This window comes from Serinus canaria, chromosome 10, assembly GCF_022539315.1.
Source record: "Serinus canaria isolate serCan28SL12 chromosome 10, serCan2020, whole genome shotgun sequence".
Taxonomy (NCBI): domain Eukaryota; kingdom Metazoa; phylum Chordata; class Aves; order Passeriformes; family Fringillidae; genus Serinus; species Serinus canaria.
In genome coordinates, this window is record NC_066324.1 from 3,964,860 (window position 1) to 3,988,446 (window position 23,587).

Here is a 23,587-nt window from a genome sequence, read left to right on the forward strand (position 1 = left end):
TTGTATGTTACATATTTTGTGTAGAATGGCACGTGCTTATTTTGTGGTGCTGTCAGGGAAGTTATAGTGTGGGATGAGAAAAGGTGCAGGGGTTTGAAGTCTGTCTCCTTTGAGGAAGGGGCTCATCTTTAGTGGTTTAGGCATTACCTGCTTTCTTCTGCAGTTTTTTCCTCTGCAGTGTTGCAGGGAATGATCCTGGAATTGCATTCAGCTGGTGCTTCTAACAGCTTTCCCTTGCCTATAAATGCACAGGAGCAGCTCTCTAGGGGTTAGAGGGCTCAGCTCCAGCCACGGTGAGGTTCAAACAATGGCTTTCAGTGCTTGACACCTATGGGTGTTAATGGGTGAGGAATTTGCTGGTGAGGTTCATCTTCGAGTTAGCAGAGACTCTTACAGGCATTGCCCATAACCTGGGCACGAGAGATCAGGGTTAAAAGTTTGCTGCTTCTTTTCCTGGCTTTGATAGCTGGGGGTTCTGGGCTGGATGTTATCCTCCCTCCATTCCTGCCCTGTGCACCCATGAGGATGAGCAGGAATCCGTGTCAGCTGAGCCACTGATGTGCTATTTCAGCAGCAGGAGGTAATGGATGTGGCTTCACAGGAACCCCTGAGGGATGTGGTGTATCAGAGCAGCCTTGGGCAGAGAGGATTAATTTGGGGATGACTTGTCATGAGGATGCTTTCACGTGAGCTGGGCTAATTCTAGACCTCCTTGCTCTGGTGAGCTCTGTAGAGAAGGCATCAATCAGTGTTATTAAAGGGATACAGTTCATTTTGTTGGCTCAATTTTTGCTAAGCTGCTGTTCCTGTTGATATTCAAAGTAAAATGTTGGCAGAGAGAACCCAAGCGAGATGAGGGACAAAAACGTGATTTATTCTGAAATTTTATTTGTGTAAACTTATGGGGAAGTTGGAGGAAGTTCATGGAAAGCAACAATGCCAGAGATATCTTTAGCCAATGCGAGCTGAAAATTGCAAGAGCAAAAAGGCAGAGACAGTTTGAGTTTGTGATGTGGGTTATCGCCCTTTTGTGTGTTATTTTTGTGAATGTTTTGTTCTGGTCAGTGTGGTAACACAGTGGCCCTTGGATTTGGAATCTATAGTTAGTAGAGTGGCAGAAGAGAAAATTAAAGTAGGATGTGTGTATTTTTCTAAGGGCTGTGGGAGACAAGGAAAATGTGTGTGGAGAAGGGGAATCTAGTTGCCTTTTAAAATATTTGCATCAAATTTGATTGGCCTATTGTGACACCACTTTTTCCTTCCAAATCTGGATGAAAATAATTCTGTAAAAGGTTGATAGGAGTAATGAGTAGTATGAGGTAAATTAATACTAGATTATGTTTCTCAGAAATTACAAGCTACATTGCAATATAATCTCCAGTCCCGTGAGTGTTTTGAAGATCATAGTGGTCTGGCTTTGTCCTCCAAAGCTTAACTTGTAATTAAATGAAAAAAAAACTAAGCCTTCCTTCTTGGCCTTAGATATATTCTGAAGAATGTTCTCAGGACTTATATTCAAATGGAAACAGTGGGGTTTTGTTTGTGTTTGAGTATTCCCTTTCATGTTTTGAAAGCCAAAGATGGCAGCGTTGTGCTAGTGCTGGAAATACAGAAGTTGAAATTCAGTTATGGTCTTGCTTAGCAAAATGTGAAATGATTGACATTTTCTGGGTCGTGGGGTGCCTTTTATCTATCCCCTCCCCACCTTGAGAGATGTAGCTTCATAAAATCTTGGTAAATGTAAAGAGGTTTATGTAGCATATTCAGTGAAGAGAAATAGTTCAGTGGGTAGGGAAGCAGCTTGAATCGTGATGTAGATTTAGTTCCCTCCTTGTAACTGGTTCTGACATCCCAAGAGGTAGCACAGAAGCTGGCTTCCCTGGGAAGAGATGTAGTGATTGATGTGACACATACAGGATAGGTGAGCTTAGAGAGTACAGAAATTTTGTGGGAGGTTGTGTAAGTACATTAAAGACACTAAAATATATATCTCATTCATAGTGTCACTACGGAGGCAAAACCAAGAGCTCAGTGGGTGGTGGAATCCTGTGTTAATGTAAAGTGTCATAAGCAATCTCTCCAACCACTGATTTCTGTGAACTCCACATTTAATTTCTTCTTTGCAGAGTATGCAATTAAAGAATCCTGAGACTTCAGTAGTAATTTTTTTTTTCCTTATGTCTGCAAATGGTGCAACTGTACTGAAACTTTTCATGGGCTCGAAGGGAAATTGTGGTTGCTAAGCTGTTCCTTCTCAGACTTTCTAGCTTTGCCTTCCATGTACAGGAACAGAGAAGCCTTAGGCCCAGGCCACAGGCTGCAGTGACTCTCTGGTCAGTGATGATTGAGTAACACTTAAAAGGGTTTTTTTTAAGGGCTATATGATAGTCCTGATGGCTTCCTTAAAAGATGCATAATTTGTAGGAATAAGAATGAAGAGAGATATTAAGGTCAAGTTATACTTTCCCCTATTTCTAGAGTGTATGGGCATCACATTTTCAGACTATTCCTTCTGTTTTCAGTCATGTGTCCTTCTGCTTCTCTTCTGAGCAATGACAGTCATATAGGATAGAGGCTCCTTATAAATCTGATGATTTGCTTTATCCTAAGTTTAGTTCCTTTTTCCTAACATCATTCAACCTTTTAGTGTCTTCAAGGAATTTTTTCAGAGCCCTAAATTTTTTTCCAGTGTGCCAGACAAGCCCTCCATTGAGTTGATCCAGTAGATAGTAAACATGTCAATGTGCAGTCCGTGGTACATTATGCAGATCTAAATCCACTCAGTGCAATAAACATGTTTTGTTGTTGTTAGAGAGGGATGAGAACTCTGGAGATGCTTGCCTGAAAAGAGATGTGCTGCATGCTGGGAATCTGGGATGAGGGCAGCTGGACCACAGCCACATTCAGTAGCTGTTTTGGACTCTTTCTTTATAAGGACCTGCCATAGATTAAAACTAAAAAACACATGATGAAAAGGAAGTGGCTCTGTTGGGAATAAATAACAACACTGTTCAGAAGATGTGCTGATCTCCCAGAAAGACCCACAGCTCTGAGCTGACATTACTGAGGGGTGATGTGGTCAGGCCTCTTTCATTAGGGCAGTTTGGGAGAGAGAAATGTTCTGCACTCAGTAACATCAGCTCTCTGCTAACCAGAGAGCAGCAGTAGCTGTCTGGGAAAGCCAACCTCTTCTTGGAGTGGAGTGTGCTCAGAAAAGCCATTATTGGCAAAGTGAGCTGTGGTGGTGTGAGCAAGCTACTCTCTAAAAGTAGAACCAGCCACAATTGTGTTCTTGTATTAAGCCTTGAAGTTCTTTCTTTGTGTGGGAATTCATCCAGCACTGATGGTAACACACTGTGCTTGTTACCAGCTGTGCAGAATTTCAGGGTAGATGAGAAGCTGAGCAGCCTCATGCCCTCCCTTAAAAAAGAACCCTTTGGAACCTTGTGGATCACAGACTTGGCCCTCAGAATGGGTGTTACAAATCCTGGACAGGAGAACAATATGGAATTAAAACAGTTTCTGCACCTTTAGTGCTTGTTTTCAGTAACTGGTGTCAAGGGATGCTCTTTGTAAAACGGAAGCACCGAAGGTATCCTCATTTAATATTAACTTTGCATCTCTACTGTGAAGTAAAAAAAAAAACAGTTCTCACAGAAGTGAAGTCAGAAGGGAGAAAACAAAGGGAAATCAGAAATTAGAAAAAAGGTGAGTGTGAGCTGATATTGAGGTTGCTGGAGAGATGCTCATGGCAGGCTGTCTATCCTCATTCTCGTTTCAGAGATGTAAAGGACTGCTCAGGCTGAACAAGTCTCTGTTGCTAGGGAAAGCCTGACCCAGCTGGGGTAGACTTGTGTTGAAAAGGCCTTAGGATTGTGAAAGGGATGTGCTGGATTGACTCAGAGCTGCCTTGGTGCTGCTTTGTCTGAGACCTTTTGGTGTTGAGAGAGCTGGGTAGTGGTGTTTGCTCCATCTTTAACTTCTGGCTAGTTGAGAGGATACTGGGACTGTGCAGTGGAGTACAGCCTTCTGATGTCATCCAAAAAAGTAAAGGGTCAAAGGCAAGGCTTAAAATGTCGAGGAGTGTGGCTTTTTCAAGAGAAACATATGTAGTTGTGTTTCTTTAGAACTTCTAAATGGAGCAACCTGGAGGAATACCAAACTTGTAACTACACCATGATGAAATTGCTTCTTGTAGGAGACGAATCCTTCTCTTATTAAAACCAGTGAATGTGTGAGCTGTCAGTGCTGCCCACGAACACCTTGGTATTGATAGTGAATTAGCTGTGATGAATTGATGTCCAGCTGGATATAGCAAGCAGAAGTTGCAATGTCAGGTAAATGTTGAACAGAAAGCCCTCTGCTGCTTTGTCTGTGAGATTTTGCAAAAAGAAGGGGAGGGTTCCTTCCAAACACTGAGGGGCCAAGTCCTTTCAGCAGTCACCGGTGACCTGAAGTAACTGGTGGATTAGGACAAGTGAGGAGCTGCTGTGTGGAGTAAATGACTGTTTGTAAATAGATGGTGATGAGATAGCAGGTGTTTCTCAAGGTGACAAGGCAGCTCTGCATGTCAAAATGGTTTTAATGATCCAAGTGAGCTTTGGCAAATCATAGTTAAGGTCGAGAGGAATCTGCTGGATCACTACAGTCTGTGACACAGCTTGTTTGGAGCCTGCCCAGCCTGTCCTCAGCAGTGGTGCTCTGTGTGTGTGTTCACAGCCCCAGCTCTGCTCCCAGCCAGGGCACCACTTACACAGAGACTTGCCAGGAGGCTCTGCCAGATCAAGGAGCATTAATTACTCTTGTCGTATGAACCTGTTACGTGCAATCACTTTTCCTGGTAGTTCATTGACCCCATCTCAGTTACATGAGCAGGCTTGGATCTGTCCTCTGACTAGGAATGGGCTGCAGATCGTCTGGGTGACTGGGGTGTGGAGTGGGTGTTTCTATTGCCTTTGGAAGTTTATATGCCCTGCAGTTTGCCCGTGGGATGCTCCCAGAAAAAAAGAGCACAACAGAGCTTCTTGCTGGATACCAGGCAGAGCTCAGGACTTCTGGACTAAAGAGCTGTTTCCAGGGAGGCATTTGTGTTTGTCTGGGTACAGACTTGCTCCACTTTGGTATTTTACCATACTGGGGAGTTATCTTTTAAGCAAATAAATACATTTGTCTTTAAAGAACAAATTCTGACCCTGAATTAGGTACTTGGTTTAGGCCGAGTCTGGTAAATGATAGGTAGTTTAAGGAAAGGCTTGGAAATCTGTAGGCAGCTGAATGAAAACAGCATGAATCTGACTATTGGTAATTATCCTGGGTGTTTATAATCTACCCAGAACTAGCGGGGCTGGGTCATAAACAGCTGTTGCATTTTTCTGTTCTGCTAGTGAGCAAAATAAATACATAATAGTTAATTTCCAGTTCTGAATTAAATATAAAACAAAGGCAAGTTATCCTAGTCATATTAAAAAAGTTCTCTAAACTGGAATATCCAAAACTGTTAAATGGAGTATAAATGCTCTAAAGAGCATTTTCTGTGCACTTCTTTGTGTCTGACAGACCAGTTTATATTGTGAAGTCCATATACGCTTTCTCTCAAATGGCATCCAAAGAAAACACAGCACCGCCAGATGGAAATTGGAGTTGACTTTGAGCTCTGATTAATTTGTTTTTCATATAATCCTTTTTAAGGCAGAGAGAAAAACGTGAGAAAAAGATGATGTATTGTGGTATAATTAACTCTGGTGAACAATGTGAACTTAAAAGAAATTTCTTTTAAAAAATATCTAGTTTAATGGGAACTGATTTTTCCAAGTGTCAGGATGGCCCAAGATGCTTGTCCTATTTCACATTTGTGTCTCTGCAGTTCTCATTATATGTGTTAAGTTCTGCAAAACATAACTCACTAGATGAACTAATAAGTTCTTAAATCAGCAATGTCAACAGCTACTCATCTGTGATCAATTTCTAATGTGGGACCCCACTGGACTTCATCCTTTTCCATACTTGAGGGGATGATGTTTCACAACTGAGGCAAGTGAGTGCATGCTTTTGCCATAAAGCTCTAGAAATTTCATTGATTTATAAAAGCATAAAATATCTAAAATTAAGTAACTTTTGAGCTGAAACAAACATAAAGCTAAGAGCAATATGACTTTGAAAGCCCAGCCTCAAACAGAGACATGAACAGATATATAATGCTTTAGTTAATGGTTGCTGCCATTTCTCTTACAAATTGTTCTTTAGGGTATTGTAACTCAGCTGTTTTTAAACCCATCACTCTGGAACCTTGCCTGCAAAATGTCAGCACAAGTGCAAATTTTATTTCTTTAACAAAATAAAGGGCTTGGAGCAGTTAGGCTTTCTAAACTTTTATGGCAGGAAAATAAATTCCGCTACTTTTGCTTTGCCATAGCAGGAGCCATACTGTTCACCTTGGCCTGCCAGCAGGCAGAGGTGGAAGACAGAAGGGTTTAATGGGGGACGCTGTGTGTGCTTCAACTTGCCTTTTCAAAACAAGAGAAGCCCACTGTCAGAGTGTAAATAGCCTTGGGGCAGAGGGCACAGTCCCCAGGGTGGATGGAGGGTTCGTGGCTTTAGAAGATGAGTTCTAAAGGTTGAAAGCAAGATGTGCTTACCAGCTCATTAAAGGAATTTAATAAGGCTCGAGGTTGTTTTTCCTAGAGGTTCGGGGGAGAACTCCTCACTTGTTCTGCACTAACCAGTGCATCTCTTATCAGTTCTATACCTTGGAGTTCTTTTATGTTCTCCCTCTTCTATCTGGCTTCTAAAGCTGGATGGTGCCAACCCATACATGCTTTTTCAGGTTTTCCTGAAGTTCAAGCCTTAACACATATTCCAGCAGTAGTGCCCAATTTTTCTGAAATCAATATGTACAAAAATGGAGATTTCCTGTCTCAGTGCTCATGGGGGCCAAGTGTTACTGGTGGTCCATTATTCTTGGTGTTAATAATTTTTTTTTAAGGTCTAGGGAATGAACTTTCTTGCACATAGCTACTTGAGTGCAGCAAGTCACATTTAATAGCCTTTGCTTTCAGCTTGAATCTTTACAGAAGGAAGATTAGGTAATAGCTTGTGTAGAAACATCTGTTTCCTAACAAAGATCTCGCCCTATTTTATTTTTTTATGCTGTCCCTCTAACCAGAAAGTCCTTTAGTCTTTAAAAGTCTTAGAAGTCTTTAAGTCCTTGTTGGGTATTAGAGTTGCTGTGGTTTTAGCATGCTCATGCTCTGGACCCTTTGTTAGCTTAAGTTATTAGCCTTAGATAAGTGTTGTGGGATGGAAGGACTGCTTTCTATTGTCAGCGCAATTTCTGAATCTCTGGACAATTTGTCTGGGTTAGAATTTAAGTTTTTTGGCTCCAGTGCTTGTTTAGACCTTTCCCTTGTCTGATGAAAAGATGTTTTTAAAATAATTAAGCCTAGCATGCATTAAAAGAGAACCTTTCCACAAAATTGAATTGCTTGGTGTTTATTTGAGTTTTGGGTTGCTTAAATAAATAGGCATTTTGCTTTGTTTGCTTACAAGCAACTTGGTATCTCTAATGGGGACTCTTGTTTCCATGCTTTCCAAAGAAGACCAGCTCTGAGGATTTTGAAGAACAACGGCTCTCTACACCCTGTAGTTCTTTGTTTTACATCCAAGTGGATTGTATGTGTCTAAATATTACATTGTTAACACACATATCTTCCAGCCCCTTTAATGTTGTTATTGCGATGTGTCTCTAATGTGGAAAAACTTAATACATGGGTTTATTAGGGAATAATCCTTTTGGTCATTGTTTTCTTGAGAGTTCATAGAGTTCAATCTGCTGTTTTCAAGGAAAGATTCTTCACTGGGATGCTCCATGTTCTTGTAAATAAATTTATCCTGTGTTTCTTAGAACTCAAGAGACTTTTTTGTATCTTGGTGCCAAAATTAGTGAAACTTGGTTTACTGGAACATGCAAACAGGAATTCAGTGCTATAAGTCCAAGCATTTTGTTTTCTTCCCAGTCACAGAGCAGGAAGTGCTGGCCAGCGTTCTGTGGATTTAGTGTTGTTGCTGACCTACTGCAAGACTAGTATTCCAAGAATTAGGGCTTGTTTGGTGTGTGACCCTGGAAAGAAAGAGTGATTTGAGGCCAAAGTTGTAATTTTCTGGGAAATGCCCTCTTTATGTGCATGTGTCTTAAACGGGGTGGGGAGTGAATTAGTAACGTGATGACCAGTGGATCACTTTCTGTTTTACCTGACTGGTTTGAAGTGAAATGGCTCAAACCCTGCTCTGGACACACATTCATGACCTAACTTGAAGCAGAATGTGCAAATGCATTTGGTTTATCTTTGTATTCCTCAGTGTAATGCAGCTCTTGTCATCAGCAGTAATGAGCCAACGTTTCTCTGTGTGCTGCAGAGTATAGGGAGAGCTGCCATCCCCGTGCTGCTCCTGGTAGTGCTTAGCGTGATAGGTTAAATGAAATGAAGGTTCCATGTAGGCGTAAATCAAGCACTCATTTTCAACCTAATTAAAAGTTAGAAATCTTACGGCCATCAGAATATCCTTCTTGCGTTCCAGTTTCAAAAGGCTTAGGAACTTTATTTACTAACTTTTCTTCCTCCTTTTGCGTTTCAGTTTGCGGGCCAAACGTCGACATTCGCAATGACATCCATGAGCTGAAGCGCCTGGAGAACTGCACGGTGATCGAGGGCTTCCTGCAGATCCTGCTCATCTCCAAAGCGGAGGATTACCGCAACTTCCGCTTCCCAAAGCTCACTGTCATCACTGACTACTTGCTGCTGTTCCGTGTGGCAGGCTTGGAAAGCCTCAGTGATCTCTTCCCCAACCTCACAGTCATTCGTGGCAGGAACCTCTTCTACAACTATGCCTTGGTCATCTTTGAAATGACGAATCTTAAAGAGATCGGGCTTCACAACTTGAGGAACATCACCCGCGGGGCCATCCGGATCGAGAAGAACTCTGACCTATGTTACCTCTCCACAGTGGACTGGTCTCTCATCCTAGATGCAGTGTCCAACAACTACATCGTTGGGAATAAACCTCCAAAGGAGTGTGGGGACTTGTGTCCGGGAACAATGGAAGAGAAGCCATTGTGTGAGAAGACATCTATTAACAATGAGTACAATTACCGCTGCTGGACCACCAACCACTGCCAGAAAAGTAAGATTTAAGGAGATATCCTGTTTTTGTTACCTCTTTTGAAGTAAATGTTTAGTTTTGTGGTTTTATTTTAAGCTCTTCAGTAACCGAAACTTTTATTCCAGTTGTGTATAGTTTGCATGTGTTACCCAGTTGCCACACAAACAGATTCTTCCACTATCAGTAAAGGTTTGTCTCACTTAAATTAAAAATTAAAAGAGAAAATAACAAATCAGCAACTGTAAAACAAACCCCAACAAACTTCCTAGGTCAATTCCTCATGGAGAAGGTGGAAAGTGTAAGTATGGAACCAATGCCATTGTAGCAGAGCTGGAGACAGCTTTACCTGCCTTGAGTACTTTGGCAGGAGGTGGCCATCGAGTGCCATCTCCTCCTCCTGAAGTGACATTCCGTGTGTGCCAGAGCTGCTGCAGTGCGTGCTGAGGCTGTTAACTGGACTTTGTTTTTTGCTTCTCTTGGCATGCGCCTCCAGACATTCCTGTAATGGTAAATCCTGTACCTAAGGACTTGTTTACTGACATTAGTTTTCACAGTACAGTCTGTAGAGTCAGAGTCCATGAATATCTTGACTCCCAGTGAAGTTACTCTTGCCTGTTTTGTTCTTATCTGGCAGGTTTATGTCTTCCTGATAGCAAGTATTAACAAAAACAAAACCTGATCTCTTCTCACTTTTTAAAAATAGAGTAAACAAACTCATAGTTTACTCAGGTAACATGATTACATGGCAGGCTTTTTGAGTTCATCCTGTAACTTTACGAAAGCTGAGCCCTGCAGTATCAGTAGGGCTTAATTACAAAGTTGTCACTGGGAGGAACAGTTCCTAAATTCCACATGCAGTCTTGACCAAAGCTGCCATAATGATAGGAAACACCACAGTGTGCGAGAGAAATCAGGACTATATTCAGGTTACCTTCATCTGGGGATGTTGTGTTTTTCTGAAGTGGCTTGTCAGTTGCTTGTGGAGTCCTCCTGTTCAATTAGAACTGCAATTAAAGTAGCTGGTGGGGCAGTTTCAGTCAACACGTGCCAAAAATACCTCTGCAAAAAGGCATTTGGAGTATGTGCTTTTATCAATACTTAAAGGAAATAAAGTTCGTTATTTTAAACAAAGCCTGTTACTGGGAGACTTTGTGCTTTGCTCAGGGTGAGGGGAGTGTTTCTATGAGTCCTGCAGGTCAAATTTATGTCTTCATTAACAGAGTGTAACTCTGTTGTCTACAGAGGGTGACCAAGGTGACTCCTGTGCAACCTCATTGCCCTCGGTGGTTTGAATGGATGTAACGAGAGTGTGTTTAATGAGATATAATGACTTACTTGCTTTCTGTTGAGTGCTTTGTCTGTTTGGAGTAGACAAAAGTAACGTGCAAAAAACCTTTTTTTGGCATCTGAGTGACTGTTAAAATAATTTGGATCCCAAATACACATGAGAAGAAACTTGTTTAAATAAAATGAGGTCATAGTTAGACTGTGATAGCAGGACTTTGAAGGCAAGGATGTAGGTAATGGAGTTTTTTTCCATATATGCTTTCATCTCCTTTCATGGGAGATTGTGAAGAAGAAAGCAAGTATTGGAAAAGAGCCTTGAAAGGCTCGTTAAGAGCATTACAGTGTGGAAAAACAATTTGGTTTAGAGAATCTTAGGATGTACGGCATATAAAGAAATTATCAAGTTCTAATCAATAAGCAGAGTGAGAAATTTGGACCTCTTCTAATCTGTTTGTTGTGATAAGCCACAGACTTGAAGGAAGATGACTTTAAATTTGTCAGCCGTTCATGTAAAAAGAAAACAACCCCTAAGTACTCCTGCTCTGAAGAAAAACAAGGGAGCTATAAAAGTGCAGTTGTTCCAAAGGAAGCTTTTTGTCTCCCCTGCTAGATTGCTTGGGCACTTTGGAAATGAACTCCTGATCAGGAGAGGACTCTTGCAGTACAGAATCACACAAGACATGAAAAAGAACAGAAGAAAGGATTTTCAGTTACTGAGTGGTTCAGTTGGAGTTTTCCTACCGGTCGAGATACGACACCTATGTTATTTTCCAGGGAATATTTTTCTAGTGCAGTATCTAATTTAACCCTGACATTCTCCTTGTGCGTCACAGTAATGTCAAGCTGAAAATGCTCTCTATCATTCAGGGTTCCTTTGTGCCTTTTTATTTTTCTTTGCTCTGGCTCTGTGGAGGAGTGTGTATTAAATCTCTCTTGTCCTTGTTTAGGTTTTAGGCTGAAAGATCTGAAGTTGGTGGGTAAATGTTGTGTGGGAACACTTGGTACTTTAAGTAGCCTGGCTTCTGTTTAGTTTTGCCATTGAGTGGAAGTTGTTTTTTTCCTTCTTTTTCTTGCCCACAAACAAAGGAAGAAGCTTGTGCTTCCTTCAATATAACTTGTGCAGGAACAATGCTGAGGGAGGAGGGAGGGAAGGATATGCTGTGTCTGACTTGGAATAATCCATGGACGCTACTATAAAAGAGCAGGCTACAAAGAAACTGTAACTTCTAAATTTTTCTGGGTATTTTTAAGGTTCAGTGTAAAGCGTCAGCAGCTCTCCTGCCAGTTTGGTTGCCCTGGTTTCTGTGTAGTGTACATTCCTTTACCTTCGAGTGCCCCAAGGCAGCAGCAGTACTAGTTTGCTCTCTTTGGAGCTGCAGCATGTTGTGTTGGGCTTGGCAGGCTCTCTTCTCTCCGACTTGCACCTCCTTTTATGTTGGTGTATTAAATGCCAGCTGTGCCTCTCTGGGGTTGCAAGGCCACATGGAAGAATCCCTGAAGATAAAAGGAGAGTACTGAAGTTGTTTGTTTGCATCAGTGCTTTGGGGCACAGGTAGAGATGGAAAAGATAAAAACTGAGTGTCCAGACATACAAATGAGACTATGGCCTTTTATGTTTTTCTTTTTTTTTTCTGGCAGTTGTGACTGCTGGAAAGGTTTATGGAAGCTGCGTGCATCTCACTCAGCAACTGATGTGAGAACCAGAAAAACTGTTCCTGCTGTACCCCTTGCGAGACTTGTGTCTGATGACACACTAGCTCTGCCAGTCCAGTGGTCTGCTGTAAAGAAAACTTTGGTTGTTTTCTGTATTCCTCTTGCTGATGATTAACTTTTGAGGTCTGCTGCCTTAGTCACTAGGCCTTTCCAAGCCTGCAGAAACCAAATGAAAATTACAGCCTTGAAAGCCTGCCTGGAAGTTCAGGATCCCTTGTCTACCATAACCTTTGTGTTCTTTTTCAAGCAAGTCCAGCTAATGCTTCCTAAGACACTTTTGCTATTGCTTGGGCTGTAAGAAATGAACTGGGCAAACTATTTGGGAAAGCAATAGCAAAACTAGCAGTGATGTGTATATAAGACCTGTGGTGTCCTGTTGGGTTTTTCCCCCATCTTCATTATTTGTCTTCTTTCCCCCAGTTAAGCTGGAGGTGCTCAGTGTCAAATACTTGCTGAAACTCTGCCTACTCAGAAAAGACAATGGGTCTGGTTATGGGGGAGACAGGCTGTTACCTCTGTGAGGAAAGGGGTGTTGGCTTCAGCTGCTGCTTCTGTGGGTCAGGATGAGAGCACTGTCTGGGTCCCCCACCTTGGGAGAGAGCAGATTGGAGCTCCCATATTTCCCAAAGGGGGTGGAATAGCCATGCTTCCCATAAAAACAGTGACAGGGAGTATCTGAAGTGTGTGGGAGAGCTTTAAGATTAGAGTTCAGGCATTAAAAAAAATATATGTAAGCTGGTGTTGTAGAGAGGTCATGGATGAGGGCTGTAAGCATTGACCACTTGGTTGAAGAGATGAATTTGACATGAAACAATAGCTCATGTAGACCTCACTGCACAATACAACAGGAGAAAACTTTGAGCTTCTGAATGTGTGAAACTGAGGACCATGGAAAAGGCATGTGAGGATTTGGAGGCCGATGAAGCAGATGGCAGCTAAGCACAAAATGTTTTTAATGAAAATGTATCCTTATTCATTTTTGAATTAGTTTGACAATGGCCCGAGAAGATACAGTGTATGAGGAGCAGGAGGGAGAGAATGACAGTGAGTGGGAAGAGTGGTCCATATGTGCCTTCTACTAAAATGTTTAAACATATGGAGACAGTAACATGATGTATTCTCACAAATATTCGGAATCTGCTCCTGTTTGTTTACACGGAGCTCAGAAGATAATGCAGTTGAGTGGTGTCGTTTGACATGGCTCCATTGACTTCTGCAGTGCTTACAGTGTGCACCAGCTGGGAATCTGCTCCCTGTTGATTCAGCAGAGTAGTGCTGAAAAACATGTGCTGCATTTTTTTTCTCCCCCTCCTTTCTCTCCTTGTCTTCCCCTCTCTGAGGAGTGTTCACTGTATTCCTCTGTCCTTTAGAAATAGTGAACATACATGAACTGTGTAGGCAGCAAGAGAGGGGAAGAAGTTGGGAGCCAGAGATGATTAATCAAATTATTCTTATTTTTCTTAAAATTATGTTTGCATGCTTTTTTTTTTTTTTTTCCTGTTTGCTGTGGCTTCCCCCCCTTAAACACTGAAATATAGTAGATATTGTATATGTCAGCAGAGGACAACATGCTTTTAAGTTTTACTCTTTCAGCAAGCAAATTAGATGTGGTATGATGTTAAGTGCTGGTCTATGTAACACTAATCCTACCTTTGTTGGTTTTAAAAAAATTAGGTGTCATATAAACCTGACCATATTTTGAAATGGACAGGTTGTTTGTTGGTTGTATTTGGTTGGTATGCAAACTCTCTGGCAAATAAACATCTTCTGAAAGCAATAAACAGACAAAAAAGATAATTGTGCAAGGCACAGTTGGTGTCACTGAGTTAGAAAAATCTGGAGTACGTTAAAAAAAATTTGTTAGTGTTTTCCTTCTGAATGAAGTTTTTTGCTGACTTTTGCTCCCCTCCTGAGAAGTTTGCTCTCCAGCCAGAGGTTTCCCAGAATTTTTATTATGGCTGTGAGAGCATATTTAATTAGTAAGCTGGAATGGCCGCAGAGCAGTTTAGGCCAATCTGCAGTTAATTACTGTAGCAGTGGTTTATATTCTGAGAAAAGGGCTAAAATTAAACAAATGTATACTTGCCATTTTTCTTTGTTCTGTTATAACATGGCATAACCTGGGAACAATCTTGCAGCTTGCACTAGCCACCTAAAACTGTGTGATAATGTTAAGTATTCATCACGGCTTCCTAGTTTCTTTTGGCACAAGGATTTGTAGAGGACTGTTTGTTTTGAGAGGTCTTTAAATTTGGGAGTTTCATTTTCCAGTATGAAAAGATGATGCAGTGAGCTCAGACCAGCACTTTGCTACGTGTTCCAAAAACAAACAAACAAACAAACAAAAAAAAACCAAAAAAAAAACCCACCAAAAAAAAAAGAGAGAGTAACTAATTTTTAAAAATACTTTGAAAAGATTTAGAACTTCCCCCTCATTTTGGAATCAAGAATGAAAAAAGTTTGAAGTTTTTGGAAATACCCTGTGTCTTTTCTACTCACATGTACACACACATTGGTCTTCTGAAGACATCACATTTTACACTTGCTTCAACTTGCTTTATCTTTGTCAGTCCAGAGGTGTGTTTATGGTCACCAGGTGATGTGCAGCTGCATTTAAGTGGCCGTCCATGCTATAGGAGAAATTTATTTTTCTTTGTGTTGTTTGAGATGGGAAAGGGTAATCCATGTGCTGTAGAATGAGACAGTAAATGAGGCCATATTTCAGTGGCACTACAATTTGTTTTGGTGGTGGGGTGATTAAATGTATGTGCCCAGTTACTCTGAGTAGTACAAACTCTTTTGCACAGAGACCATTCTAATGGATTTGCTTGAATTGTCTTGTGCCAAGAAACTGTTTCACTGTCAGAAAAAAACCCTGCAGAAGTGCAGTTGGGAGGTCACTGATAGGAAATAGTTATTCCTTGGTTTTCTGGGTTGTTTGTGTGTTCATTCCTCAGCTGAGTTTCTCGGATGCTGTGTGGTAAAGGCTGGGGAAGAAAAGAGTGCCAGTTCTTCCTTACAGGAAGATACAAAAGCATCACCAGGTTGCATGCTGTGTGCCTGACAACCTTCTAATGGGGAGTGCTTGAAAAGAAATCCTGGTCTAACCTCAGGTTCTGTGGAAGCTCGTGGGAGAAGGGAATGACTGCAGCCCAAGTGGCCTGAGGCTGTGGAGCAGAGGGGGAGAGAGAAATAATGGCTGCAGTCACATTCAGTGAGGATTTCTAGGATGATGTTTGTTTATTTTGAACTTAAAATAAGAAGAATAAAAGGAAGTGCTTTAAAACTTCAGTCGCATCCTAAATTTACTTTAGGAGGTACTGTGTGTGTTAGTGATGCTTCAGAAATTTGGTAATCTGGTGCTAGCTAGGGTTGGAAATGGAATGCTTTTGGTTTTACTTGCAGCACTTTGCTGTTCTCCAGGTTTGTTTTCGTCCTGGAGCAGACTGAGAGTGATGCCCTGTTTAGAGAATTTTTTGGTTTACTTTCCTGTCCAGCAGTGCCACGTTAAATTCATGCAATTAAATACAAATCTAAACTTGAACCAAATCTCTCATTAATGTGCTTAACGTGGATTTCCAGGCTCCATTGATATATATTAGACAAATGTTTGTTAATAGAATAGACAATTGTATTGGATAGCTAATTAGATGTAATGTAAGGCTTTAATTTTATGATGCATTTGCAAAACAACTGGGAGCTGGGAAACAGCTAGCAGTGTTATAGGGAAAATGTCAGGGAAATGTCAAGTGTAAAACTAAAAGAAAGCTGTATTTTTGCAATGTTCTTGCAGATGTCACAGGGACATGGCAAACTCAGTCTGGCTAAGCATTTTCTGCAGTTCTCTGTGGCTCTTATCCATGCAATGAGTCCAGCTTGGAGTGGGTTGCGAGTTTTCCTAGGGCTTTCAGTTTTGGCAGGTATTGCTTGTATAGATGTCAGACAAGGGGTGAACTTGAGCTGCAGTCTTCTTATCTTGGTGGGGGGCCCTAAAGTGATCTGTCTTCCACCTGTCCAGTTGTCCCATTTTCATGGAATGTATAGAAATACATCTTTTGTGATGACTAATCTGCAATTAAATTTGAAATGGACTGAAGCAAATGGAAACTTAACTCAATCCTGGATAGGAATGGTGTTCTCTAAAAATTTTGCATAGGAGGAGCCATTTTCCTATTTTTACTTCCCAAACACACATGAATGTAGGAATTAATTGTCCTTAAGTGTTTTCGTAAATTGTTTTTATGTGGCCAACAAGTTTTTCAGTGTTTAACAGTCCTGAAGAAGCCTTTGTTTAGCCTTTTTCCCCACTAATAGTGGGATTTCCTTCTCCAGTCTGTCTATGAGAATTAACTTCTAATAAAAAGATGCTCAGATAATGATATGTTAATACAGATTGTTGAATTGCCTTTTTCTTCTGAGGTGAACTCAGCCTGGTTCAGTTGTCGACTGTCTCTTCCTCCCCCTCCTTTCGAGCGTTGGGAATGGAATGTGCATGTGCTATCAGGCGAGCGCTAAAAATGATTTAGCAACCAGTTTGCCCACCGTAAAATGGGGAGAGTCTGAGGTGCCCCGGAGCCTGGCTTTTTAAAGCTGGAAACTGTGTGCCATTCTCTCCATATTTTTTTGTTTACTGTTTCTTGCTGGGCAAAGGGAACGTGTAGTTACCTGCCCAAAGCACAGTTCTGTATGCCCGGGCTAATTATTAAATGTATTTGTGTAGCCCTTGACAGTGTAGGCGAGAATGAGTTCAGCACATGACTCTTGGGAAAGGCTGGTGTTTTTTTTGGAATTTGGTTGCTCAGAGGGATTTGAGGGGCAACTCAAAAGTTCTCAGTTGTTGCTAGTTAAAGTTCAAGTTATGCTCTTTGGTGGATCAAACTTCTACTTTGTACACCAAATGTGACCCTCCTGATGTGCTTTTTCCTGGTTGCAACATCTTGGGTTCATAGGCACTTAAGTGTTCCCCCTTAATGAACACTGCTCCATGGCTGTCCAGGCTCATCTTCCCCCATTAATGGCTTCTCTAACTTTTCAGTCAAATATGGGGTCAATTTGTCTTAATTTGGTTTTTTTTTTGATTATTTTTTCCAGTTGATGTGCTAGGGATAGAGATGGATGATTAAAGGTTATGGTTTTGGGAAATGATGCCATTTAGAAAGCATGTTTGAAGTGTTGGGCGCGCAGAGAAAGTCTTTTATATCGACGCAGACCTTGGGAGGAGGAGATGTTTTTCTATGTATAGAAACTTCCCGTATAGGATAGCAAGGGAAGGTTGCAGGGGGGTTGCCTGTCTCTTTAAGTGGGTTTATAATTGGCTAGGAATTTTTGTCAGCTTAGTCACTGCAGCATTCAGCGGATGAGGGAAAAAAACCACAGGCCCCAACCGTTAGGGCCGTGGATAGGCTCTGTCATCCCAAAGGAATGCATGTGAACAAAACACTTTGTGCGGTGCAACCGTTGGCCTAAACAGTATTGCATTCTTAAATCAGGCTCTGAGTCACATGGAGCAGATGGATTGTTTCACTAAAATGGAAGTTATGTATCACTGAATGCTCCGATCGAGCTTTCAAGTGTGGTTCCAATAGGTCAGGGTGATGAAGGGGTGTAAAGGAAAAAAAAAAATAAAATTCAGCTCCTTCTTGTGTGGTTGAAATAGTTTCTGTGGTGTTGAAAAGGTAAGAAAAGTGTTTCACTTTGTTAATTACTGGGCTGGCGCACCGGCCTCAAAAGTTTCTCCTTAGATTTCAGACAAGCGTGGTCTTAATTCTGAGGCACTTTCTTTTCATGCTACCCAAACTAATCCAAAGAAACCCCTGTTTTGAGGGGGACAAAGAGAGGAGAAAAACCCTGTTCCAAGCCCCAAACCTGTTGGCTCTTCTCCCAATGCAACCAGCTGCTCTGCTCTTCCCTTCTCTGCCAGCCTTTTGCCCCAAACTCTTTCTTGAAGCTGTTCTCTCTAGAGCCTGGAGTATACTGAGCAGTGAGAGAGTAGCTCTGTCTCTGAGGATACCCTATACCTTTATTTGGTTTTATCTCTTCTCTTTGAGGGATTTGAAAGGATCTGATAGGAGCTCCAGTCTCCAGCCTTCAAAGCATGCAGGGGAGGAGCTGTGACTTCTGGCTAAACAAATTCAGAGCTGTCAAGTGGGGTGTTTTTTCTATTTTTTTCCCTTCCCATTTTGTGGGGAATCCTCTTTCAAGAGTGCTCTAGGATTTAGAGGAAAACCCAGCCTCCAGTTGGTCGATATTGACAACTGCTGTCATTTGGCAGGCTGGCAGTGGTAGGAGTGCAGCAAGTTTGGAGGTCTTAATCCAGTTATCACGAAGGCAGGTGTTTCGGAATTAGTGCCTCCCTGTGTTGTATTAATTGAATCTTAAATCATTACAGCACAAAGGGGAAACATTGACTGAATTCCCTTCCATCTCTGGAGCTTTCCTCATGAAGGCAGCACATGAATAGGAACTCTTTCTTAGAGAAGCTGGTTTAGTTTGAGTGCCTGTGAAGGCTGTTTGGCAGAATCAGAATTGACTGGTCCACGTGAAGCGCTACATGCAGAACCGAAATTGCAGTGACTCACTGTCTGCTCTGTCTTTTGTGATCTGAGAGTCTGGGATAAAGTACTGCAGTGGGTGTTACAGATAAAACCAGTATGCAAATCCCTAATTCAGAGATGAAGCCTTCTTCCTCTTCTGCTCACTGCAGTTGTTTGTCTGTGTGCATCCATTTCTCTTCTGTAGAAAAGAAATTAAAATAATCAGTAATACCTTGCACCAGGAGATGAAGAGAGTGGTGGCAAGGAAAACAAATACCGCTTCCAGCAAACCAGCTGTAGAGAGATCTTAAATTCAAGGGCTGCTTTAGGATCAAGTGGTTTACAGGAGAACATAAGTAATTGGAATTCATCTTACAGATGAAAAAAATCAGTCTTCGTAGGCAAAAATCTTATTATTTTCTACCCTTAGGATGCTGCTTTGAATGGTTAGAGTTATCTGCAACTGTCAGATGATCTTTTTAGGAGAAAAGGTATGAGCAAGTGAGAGGGCATTTTTGGAGTGGAGAATGTACTGGAAATCTTTCAGCATGACCCTGGTGACAGTGGGAGGCCCCTGAAGTCTGTGGTGCTCACAGATCCCAGCTCCAGCTTCTTGCCTGGCCTAAAAGGAGCATTGCTGTTTTAATCATGGCACTGTGTTAATGGTACTCAGATCAGTGTGCTGTACCTGTCCTGTGCTCTTCATGCTCTGGATTCTGGATGCAGTGTCCATATGCTTTCCAGTAGATAAATTCAACATCATGTGTGTAGTACCTGAAAACTTCAAGCTGTGAAACTCTCTTGGTATTCTTGTCTACTTATTAAATATTTATTGAAATGGTAGCTGGCCTGGGATGAAGGAGGAGGAGGAAATGTTGTTCAACAACACAGGGCTCACCTGTTACCATAAATGGTGCAAATCTCTGTTTACATTAAGTGTGCTGTAATGGGGTTACTTCAAGGAAATTGCATAGCAAGAAGCAAAAACATTTGCTTTTCTGTGCATGCTGAGTGGGCTGCATGATCTGACCTGTATGTGAGGGTGCTGTCTGGACAAAGAATGTCATGAGCAAGTGGACAGCTATTTTGCAATGTTATCCTACTCATTCTTCTAGTATCCAGGAGACACTGGAATTGGTGTGAATAACTGTGCCATGCCTGGTTAAACACGATGCCCTAAAGAAGGAGTTAAAAACACCCTGAAAGGATGACATCCCACCCCCAAATCTTACAGCAAAGGGAAAGGAGGTTCCCACAACAGCAGCACGTGTGGCAGTAACTTGCCTGGGTTCTTGCAAGCTGTCTTTCTTCTCAAACCTCTGCTTCTCTGTTCTCCTTCCCAACATGTGTTTGGGAAACTGGGAGCCGTCCCGTTGCCTGCCTGGCGCTTATCTCTGTTCTCTGCAGCAGCACAGAAATGATGTGCCTGTCCAGTTCATTCTGCTGCTGCTTGGTAAACTAATGAGCAGAGGCACTGCAGCTGCCAGGAGGAATTCCTTTCCAGCAGTTTTGCGAGAAAAGTCAGCAGGATTAGGGCCTGGTTCAAACTTGATTGTTCAGCATATCTGCTATGCAAACCATTTGGGTGAGGGAGAGAGCAACCAGAGTGGCAACCAACTTTGCTTGAGGCAGAAACGAACTGTGGGAACAAGGAGGAGACTGTCTTGTTCTTTATAAACCATAGTCTGCTTAGAGCATTTTGGTGTGCTTGAATACAGACATATATATATATATGTATTTTTTTCTTCTCTGCAGCAACACCCTGAGTTAGTGTCTGTCCTGGCTTAGAGGAAACAATTATTTCAAAAGCCTTTCTTAATAGCTTTCTTAATCGCCTTTTGAGCTTCTCTCATGTTTTGCTGCTTGGATGTGCCTGCTCGTGCCAGATCGTGCACTGGATCTCACAGTTCTGGAGCACCTACTTAGTTATCTATCTAGGCAGGGAGTAGTGGGGTGCCTCCCAAGTATTTAAAAATAGAAATAAACATCTCATGCTTACTCTTCCTTCCTTGATTAAATTTATAGGGTTTGTGCTGGCCTTGTTTTGCATTGTGTGGGTGAGTGGGTGTGTCTTGTGGATGAAAAATTAATTGCAAGAGAGCTGGAATATGTTTGGGAATATAATATGTTTGTCCCTTAGTTTGGAAGCTGTAAGGTCTTTGGTTATTTTGCTTTCTGGAGTCAGTTTATGAAGGTTCAGCTTTCTGTGCTTTAAAGTTTATTTTGGTGGGGTTTTTTTGGTTCTCAGTGACAATCTAGTGAAATGCTGCTGTTATGGGAGGCTGCACTCCCAGCAGTGAGAGGTGATCTCTTGGGTAGCTTGAGCCATTTCTGTGGAGCATTGAAGTATCTGGAGAGAGACCTTGAGCTGTATCACCTGGAATTGCAGGTACTCAAGGTCGATTTTGTCATTGTACTGTTGGAAAGACAGTCTGGAAACAGGAACTTTCTAGGATATGATAGCTGAAGTGTAGTAACTGCAATACCAACAGAGGAAGAGTCTAGAAATGTGATTATAGTGATGTGTTCCTCAGTAGAATTAGGTGAAGGAGGTATTCAACTCTCTTTTAATTTACTTGTTAAGTGCTTTGTTGCACTAGTAATTTCTTTTTCCATTCTTGTGAAGCAGGTGTGGTTTAACCTGCCCACATGCTGGAGTAATAAACACTTAGCGTTGTATGTAATACATGGAAAATAAGATTAGCAGAAATAATAAAAACACGGTGTTTGTGCTGCTGCAGATGTGAGAGCTGAAGGGACAGCCAGAGGCGAGTGATGAACCAGTTAAACAGGGACCAGGAACTCTGGTTTAGCAAGCCTTTCTCTTCTGAGCACAAACATGGATACAAGTTACACTCTGATTGCAAACTTGTTTGTTTGCCTTTGCCTCCCTGCTCTCTGAGCCAAGCTGCCTTAATTATACAAGGGAATTGCTTCTCAAAACGACTTCCAGATAAATCATTATCTCTACTTGAATGACTCTTACATCTGTAGCAGTCTTGTCTCCAGGTGAGGAAAGTATTCCTGAGGGTCTGTTCTAAGTGCATTTCCTTTGGAAGGCTTCTCTTGACGTGCTTTAGTCTGTTTCCTCGCTACCTATTGTGTAGGACTAGGCAAGAAAAATAGTAATTGTAGAGAAAAATATTCTGGGCCAGATGGTTTCCTTTGTAGCATGGAGTATAGAGGGCTGCTTGATTTCTTACATCTTTTATTTCTGCTACTCTGGACTGTGCCTTAAGTGGAGAATCTCTTTGCTAGCTTGAGACACAGTGGTGCAGGTATCAGCAGCTTCAGGTAAAGCCTAGACTGGGGTGTGTTTTAGAGGCCTGTCCTCATCAAGTGAACTTTAATTAAGGAAGCATCTCATATTCTACTCTCTGGACGTCCTTCCAAAATGGGTTTGCAAACCAGGGCTTCTGAATGAATGCTGGGTGTTTCTCTGTGAATGCATCACTCTCCATTCTAAGACAATATGGATAAAATAAAGCACCCTCCAATTTATAGGAAGGATTTTTGTATATATCAACTTTCTGTCCCTGGCAGAACTGCTGCAGTCCTGCCACTGATTTCTTATCTTGTTCCCTGCTCCTTATGTCATGAGTGTGTTTTTTTCCTATGAAGCAGTGGCGTCATACTCTAATCTAATATTTGGATTCTCATTTTAAGGATTGACATGGGTTATCAACGTTTTCTGTGAATGAAAAAGAAAAAAAGGTGAAATTTGGTTTGTCGGTGACATACCCTGATTAACAGATTTTATTTCTCTTAAGAAGTGTTCTGGTCCACAGCGCTCTGGTGGGTGGTCTGAAAAATCAAATGTAAGGTGCCTGAAACCAGTAGTCCTATTTGAAAATCTAGGCCAGAGGACTTTGCCAAGTGTAAACATTGTCTCATGGTGTGAAAAACAACCAAACAATTTTGGTTCATTAATATAATTTACTTGAAGACAGACAATGCACTTGACATGGCTGTTTATACCCAGGCTTTTATGCCATTCATATATCTGATGGGTTTTTAAATTGGTTGGTTTAGAGCAGGCCAACCAGAAGTGGCTTTTATAATCCATAGTAGTAATTTCTAGATTCTGCAATGACACTGGATTTATTTATTTAAGCAGACACCTTATAATTAATCTTCTAGTTGGCTTTGACAGCAGTTTCACTGGGTCTTTCCATTGCTTTTTTCCCTTTTTTCAAAGCCTGGAAGTCAGAGAGCTTTTGATTATTGCAGCTATTTCTGTAGGTAGCTAGGAAAAAAACCCCAGCTTAGCTGTGGAATTGGCTTCCATTCCACTCCTTTTGGAGCCAGTGGTGGGCACTCCTTGTGATTTCACTGTGCTTCATGGCAGAAGCTCCAAGCCCAGCATCTGCCTCTTGCTGGCTGCCCTGGAAGCACAGAGAGGTGGGGAAGGTGCTGCAGGTGTGTCCCAGCATGGGGCAGTGTCCTTTCCTGGACAACCAGCCTGGCTGGGGACAGAGCAGCACCTGGGCTGTGTCTGTCTCATGCTCCATGCACAAAGAGCAGGTGGAAGTGCCAGGCTGTTGCTGTGTCTCTTCCTGTGTATGAATCCCTTCGGATTTTGTGGTGATTTTTTTTTTTTTTTTTGTTTTTTTTTGGTTTTTTTTTGTTTTTTTTTTTTTCCCCAATTTTTTTCTTTTCCAGAGCAGTTCCAGCCCACGTGGGTCACGTGGCTCTAATTGAGCTGGTGGACTCTCCACACTCCTGTGTGTTCCCCAGGGTTTGTTGTTGTCAGACCTCATTTTACCCCCCACACCCTTCATCCTCTTTTGTTAATCCATCAGTTTTGGGAATGTCGGAATAGTGTTTATTACTTTTATTGTTTGGGTGGGAAAATGGCCATGGAGCTTTGATTGTTTTATGGTAAGAGAAAGGCCTTG

At 41.7% G+C, this 23,587-nt stretch overlaps 1 protein-coding gene across 2 annotated transcripts in view; it reads left to right on the forward strand.

Annotated features, from left to right (window-relative positions):
• The window catches only part of IGF1R (insulin like growth factor 1 receptor), a 170,038-nt gene that overhangs the window by 22,208 nt on the left and 124,243 nt on the right, over nt 1–23,587 (forward strand). For both annotated transcript variants that reach the window (XM_050978276.1, XM_050978277.1), the window contains exon 2: nt 8,632–9,177. In XM_050978276.1, the coding sequence (XP_050834233.1) occupies nt 8,632–9,177 (546 nt within the window). The remainder of the gene's footprint in view (nt 1–8,631; nt 9,178–23,587) is intronic.